Genomic DNA, 6,761 nt, shown 5'->3' with positions numbered 1-6,761 from the left:
AGCGGTAGAGTTACTCACAGGACACTGCTTGTGATTCGCAATCACAAAAGTTTATTATTTGCTCGTGGTGAACATTTCATTGGCGTTCTGTTCTGACATGATGCACTTTTTCTGAGCGCGTGCGCACTGTCAAACAGCGCCAAACTGGACTTGATCTTTCGCGTCTGATTTTTGTTGGGTCAGACCCATCTGCTAGCTATGGGGGGACTGAGACTGAGAGAGCTACATGGAAAAATATGCACAAAACAAGCCACTTTGAAAGTTTGTTGTTTTCATGAATACAAAAGTTGGGTGACCCTCCCCCTAGACTAAAAAAAAAGTTGGATGACCCTCCCCTCAACAAAGAATAAAAAGGCATGACCCTCCCCTATTTTCCTCCGGTGGCCCATTCCATAAATACCGAACGGTCCCTTACTATAAATTTTGTGTGGAATGAATTTCAAGCTCTGGTGGTAGCTAGGTTTGTAGACGGAAGAGGGATTTCTCTGAAAGGGCGGATACCTCATAGTGGCTTGCGGAGCTGTGCAATGTGATGCATTGTGGGAGTTGTTGTCTTCCATACAAATGCGCCCTAAAGTTACTTTCTGTCTTTCCTTGGTCAAGAAGGCACCAAATTCTAAATTTATGTTACATTTCGACTACATATGACCCATTTTCAAAAAAAGATTAATGTTCCCATGGGTGAAATGCTCCTTTAATGTGTTAGAGTGATTTTCTTTCACAACAGTTGTATTTGTATACTACATGCTTATTCATTATTGCCACAAATTCACTATTATTTGCTTTAAATTGCCAGCAGCCATATCACCCTGTAGCCTAAGACTGGTTGCCCACTGAAGCTAAGCAGGGCTGAGCCTGGTCAGTACCTGGCTGGGAGACTCCTGGGAAAACCAGGTTGCTGCTGGAAGAGGTGTTAGTGAGGCCAGCAGGGGGCGCTCACCCTGTGGTCTGTGTGGGTCCTAACGCCCCAGTGTAGTGACGGGGGAAATCCCAGGATGTTCTCCGTAAAAGAGTAGGGGTGTAGCCCCGGCATCCTGTCTAAATTTGCCTCTTGGCCTCTGTCCATCATGGCCTCCTAATCATCCCCATATACTGATTGGCTTCATTACCGTCTCCTCTCCACCAGTAAGCTGGTGTGTGGTGGGCATTCTGTCGCAATATGGCTGCCGTCGCATCATCCAGGTGGTGCTGCACATTGGTGGTTGAAGCGCTTTGAGGTCCCAGAAAAAGCGCTATATAAATGTAACAAATTATTATTATTAAATAAGTCTTCAAGAGAAAACAGTGGCTTTAACCCTCTGGGGACCAAGAGGTTTTTGGGGCCCTTGGGATGTTTTGAAATGCCCTGACATTTGTGCTTTTTCAGTTATTTATAAACATGTTAATGGCAAAGGTGTAAATTCACTCTATATAGCACAAACGGGGCTACCATAATATGTGAGCAACATGTATGTACATGTTTGTATTTTTAAGAGAATAATGTTTATGCGTAGTTATTGAAAAAAAAAAAAAAAAGTTGCTGAAATAGACCACAAAACGCATACTAAATATGTGTTCCGAAGACTTTTGACTAATGGATATTGTCGCTTTGAGTTCTGGCTTCAAAATGATGTGAAAAACATCCTGCCTAATCGTTCACATAAAACAATACATTGATTTAAAGGTAGGGTAGGTCAGAATTGTCTAAAAAATACTTTTATTCAAATTTGTTTAAACTGTCTTTATATACCAATGCATAATTAAAATGTAAGTACTCTGATAAAAAGAGTATAAAAATCGAGTGACTCTAGACCGTTTAATCTTCAATAAACACAGCTCATTAATTCCATTCACTCCCACCTAAAAACGGGTGCGCGACTGCGCGCACGTGGGCAGAACCAGTAATAACGGCGGTAGTCATGGCGACGTCGAGTGACAGTCGTGCAAGCCAATCCTGTGATTCGTCCCGAATGGAAATAATGAGCTGTGTTTAATGAAGATTAAACGGTCTAGAGTCACTCGATTTTTATACTCTTTTTATCAGAGTACTTACATTTTAATTATGCATTGATATATATAGAAAGTTTAATCAAATTTGGTAAAAAGTTTTTATATAAATCCTACCTACCCTACCTTTAAACTTTGTAAGACCATCAATATTAATGAGATTCAGACTCCGGGTGTGACAGACACTCCCCCAATGGCCCATCATGAGGCAAGCCTAAACAAAGAGATTCAAAGGTTTTGTTTTTCAATCTGTTTTATTATAATTCCTCTATGTGGAGGAACTAAATGTTCAACTGAAGACACAAGTGAACATTACATGCCTGGCATTTCCAAGGTGTGCCCTGCCTTTTACCAAGCTGTCCTTTCACAAAGCACACAGATCTTGCGACCAACTGTGCAAAAAGGAATATTTCGCAAAACTGCCATGGAAACAGTTTTTGCTCATTTACAGTCACCTGACTTAGAAGACGCGGTGTGTTTGTGATCCGTGTACGCAAATAATAATAATAATTATCATCATTATTAAAACATTTATTAGGCTACATATTTAGAGACGCTTTTATCCAAAAAAGGAACAAAGCAATTCGTCAAATGTCATTCATAATACGGGTTAGACAATAATAATACAGGGCTAAGATTATCACAAATAAACACAAGATTTTGACGAATGTCCAAGGGTTTTTGTGGGGTGTGAAGCGCACACTACATGGCACGGAGCCGCGGACGCGAACACTTGCATTTTCCTATCAACAGTGGAAACAACTTAAAATACTCTTATCATTTCTGGTCATACAGAAAATAATAATACATTATTCGCAACTACTTTTATTTGTGTAAACTCACAATAACAAGAAAGCGTTGTGCTTTTGTAAAATAAAATAAAACAATCAGGCGCGCTTTCATGATCTCCGTGAACTGGAGCGCGAGAACTGAAACAAAATATAGCCTATGTAGCTAAAGCTTGAAATGTCCACTTTAAAACAAACAAATTCGAATCGAAAGCTAAGACATTCTGATTATGTAATGCGTATGAAAGGAGCATTTCTCTCTAAAAGCGCATCTGCTTAACAGCGGAGATGGAGATGTTTTTAGCCGACTTAGAAAACAATACTTTATTAATAATATTAATGGCTCTTCTCATTCAGCACTGCGGGAAAAATATACATTCCAGGTTCTTATTTGGCCTTAGATAACCAGTAAAATCGACATGTTTTCCATATTAATTTGTGAAAATATCTGTAAAATATCTGTAATAATAGTGGGTAAATGTGCTTACTCTTTCTGATTTCTGAATGTGTTGCTAAGTGCACTCCGAGTTGCAGGCGTAGGTAGTGATGAAGCTCCATTCCTTTAAAGAAAGTTGAAGAATATTATTGTATCGTGCCATCTTCCCAACGCGCAGGTGACTGAATGATGAAACTTGAAGCGTTTGCTTGGGGGCGTTTACCTGTTTTGCATAGATGGCTTAACACATTATCTTGTGAATAGCGCGCTCCGTCAGTAGGCGTGAACGAATTAAAGTCAATGAGCTCGTAATGAGCTCGACTGGAATCGCTCTCTTTTCATACAGATTACAGAAACTGAGAATATTTGTTTTTTATATAAATTACTTCATTTGAAAGATGCGATCTCAAGCTTTATGCCCGTGGGTATGTTTGCCTGTTTGACTGCAGTTTCGCGGAGTTACAGATAATTTTCCAACGCGTTTCAAATTGGAATTCATTGACAGAGAGAGTGCAGAACTCGCATCATGTTAATTTTTCTTTATTTGGCAAAAAGCAAAACACTTTATTTTTATTGTGAGTATACAGAAAAAAAATAGAAACTGAACAGGATCGATTGATGTATAACACGAAAATGAAAGATCAAAATTAACAGAGCATTTTGAGTTTATTTTGCTTTGCTAAAAAAAAAACACGAGCAAAACGCGCCCGCGCGTTTTTGGTCCCCAGAGGGTTAAACCACTTTAACGCAGACATCTTAACCCCAGCTGCTTTTTCATCAATCTCTTTATCAATATATAAATGTATAACTATATAATATATAAATAAAAAAACTATTGCAATTGCTGAAAAATATTTACTTTAAAAGCCCAACTACAGGAAACACCATAATGGTGGCTTCAAATTTAATTTATTTTCAATAAACCATCAAAATTACCTTGCTAGACCTCGGTAAATTCTCAATAAGGACTTTTGTATGAAATATGTATTGTATGTATGTAGTTTGTATATATATATGACATATGAAAGAAACAAATGCAATCTGGTTTGTAGTGAGTATGGTAATGTCCAATGTACTACTTTTTCTGTTCTAGTTGTTCCTCAGTTATTCTGCTTGTTAAAAAATTATATTCTTAATATTTTTTATTTTTGTCTTTTATGTTTGAGCTTATATATCTATATATAACATAATGTTTAGAAAACGTTCTTAGAACAAACATTTGTCAGCTGGATAGCACGCTTGCCTCACACCTCTGGGATTGGAGGATGGATTCCCGCCTCTGTCCTGTGTGTGCAGAGTTTGCAAGCTCTCCCCCGGGACTCTGGTTTTCTCCCTCAGTCTAAGGCCACATTTACACATAGCCGGGTATTTAGAGAAACGAATATTTCCCTCCCTCCGTTTTCAATAATAACATCGTGCACACAACCCGCATAAATACGCCGTCGAGCGCCTTTATAACTATGCCAAACCTATGGGTGGCAGTGTAGGGAGAAGGATAAAGCCATGCAAGCCAATCAGAATCCTCAGAATCGACAAGAGAGAACCTAAAACCCCGTTTCTCCCAGTTGACACGACAACACATAACCGGCGTTTTCAGAAATCTCCACTTTGGCCGGAATTTTTAGAAATAATCGTTTTCTGGGAAAAAAACGGCGTTTTCGTGTAAATGACAGGCCAAAACGCAGAGAAATATCTGCGTTTTCCCATCGGGTAAACGGGGCCTAAATTCCTGCATTCCAGGATGATTGGCATCTCAAAATTCTCTGTGTGAATGTGTATGTGATCATGCCCTGCGGTGGGTTTGCACCTTGTCCACAGTGTCCCATGCCTTGAGCCCAGAGTGTCCTGGGATAGGCTTTAGGCTTCCCGCAACACTGTGTAGGATAAATGGTAGAGGAAAAAAAAAGATTGGACAGGAATGGGATTTTCATCAGTCTTCATTTTTTTCTCATTAGATCCAGACAAACCTTGAATCGTACAAACCCCAGCTTATTCTCCAGAGAGGATACGACTTCTGTCACGAAAACCCCAGGATATACAACATAACTGGAGGAATTAGAAAGGAGACCGATGTTGCACTGCAAAAATACTTGCAGAGTGTTAAATTCATCAGAAGTGACGAACGTATCCTCATCAAAATGTACCATCTTGGATTTGTTGGTGAATATATCAGGTAAAGTTTCTGATTGCTGAATATGTTTTCTGTTATTTATTCACAACACAATAAGACTGTCTGGAGATCCACAAAGGAAATTCACCTTATACACCAATATAAACTACATATATAATATAATATAATTTAGGTATTGAAAAATAGTATACATAATCAGGAGTGTCATGTGTCCATTTATTTGATTCCACACAGCAACAGAATCTAGAGGAAGATCAAATACTCACCTGGGCTCTAAACCAGTTTACTAGTTTAAATAAGCAGATTTCATACTAATTTCATTCTATCAAATTATCACTAATTCTCATTCTCTCTGGACAGTGTTCAAAGTGCTCGGAGGTCCAGTAAGAACCACACAGGGACACTCAACACCAGCCATATTCCACCCAAGGACTCCATCAGACTAGCTCTGACGTTCATAGAAACCCCGAACTCAGTGAGCGAGTTTAAAAATAAATACCCTGAGCTTCATAAACTGATCAGTAGCATAAAGACTGACAATAATGGACAGAACCTGATTGCCATGGAGGTTCTGGGACTCGATCACAGACGAGCTTTAACTACAGGCCCAAGCAGCCGCTCACAGATGGCCAGGTAACGCTCACAGTTACAGACCCAATCCTCATCAAGACAATTATACAGAACTCCAATGAACACTACAGGAGTTTGGAGTAGTATTTAACATAGAATATTTTAGGTACAGCATCACAAAGGTTAAAACCGCTTTTAACATTTGTTTTTTACAGGAAACTTCTAGCAGACACTATGATTAGTGGAGACGTGGAGCTTCTGCTGAAACACTGCATGATTCTTCATCACCTGTTTACTTCACAAAAGCTCGGAGAGGCTCTAGGTAAGAAACTCTTGAGGTGTAAAGGCCATTACACACTGAGTTCGAAATTCTTGAGGTGTTAATCCTGCAAAACACGTGTATAAACTGCCCTCAAGCAGATACTGTGATGTTTCAGGGTGTTTACGGTAGACACGATAATGCAGCAGCTTTTATGGTGGAAATATAATCTTTAACCAATTAGATAAGAAAGATTAAAGAGTTTTAATGTCATTTGAGCCATATACAACAATACAGTAGAACGATATAAAAGTCTCTGAAGCCTTATTGCAACATTACAGAAGTCACAGACAGCAGTGAACACACTCAACAACATGTAGCACAAAGATTAGAGGAAGACAATGTGGCAGTTAACAATGAATGAGACAATAAATACAACAAGATATTAAGTGTAATTAAGTAAACAATTAATGTTTTTCGTAATGGCAATGAGGGGTTGTTTTGATTATGTTCTTCGTGAATATGAAACTATTCCAAGCATATGTTTTGTTTATATAATGAGAACTGATCATAGACCATTGTAAAATTGTT

The 6,761-nt window shown here is 38.7% G+C and overlaps 1 protein-coding gene across 1 annotated transcript; it reads left to right on the top strand.

Moving 5' to 3' along the window:
* The first annotated feature begins 4,938 nt into the window (after window positions 1-4,938).
* Window positions 4,939-6,403, top strand: LOC307004728 (uncharacterized protein). Its single transcript, XM_079624147.1, has 3 exons — window positions 4,939-5,383; window positions 5,702-5,974; window positions 6,127-6,403. The coding sequence occupies exons 1-3, from the start codon at window positions 5,349-5,351 to the stop codon at window positions 6,293-6,295; spliced, it is 477 nt and encodes a 158-aa protein (XP_079480273.1). The 5' UTR covers window positions 4,939-5,348; the 3' UTR covers window positions 6,296-6,403.
* The last annotated feature ends 358 nt before the right edge of the window (window positions 6,404-6,761 follow it).

Source organism: Phoxinus phoxinus (assembly GCF_949152265.1).
Source record: "Phoxinus phoxinus genome assembly, chromosome: 9".
In the NCBI taxonomy this organism is placed as follows: Eukaryota; Metazoa; Chordata; class Actinopteri; order Cypriniformes; family Leuciscidae; genus Phoxinus; species Phoxinus phoxinus.
This window is presented reverse-complemented; position numbering and strand designations above follow the sequence as displayed.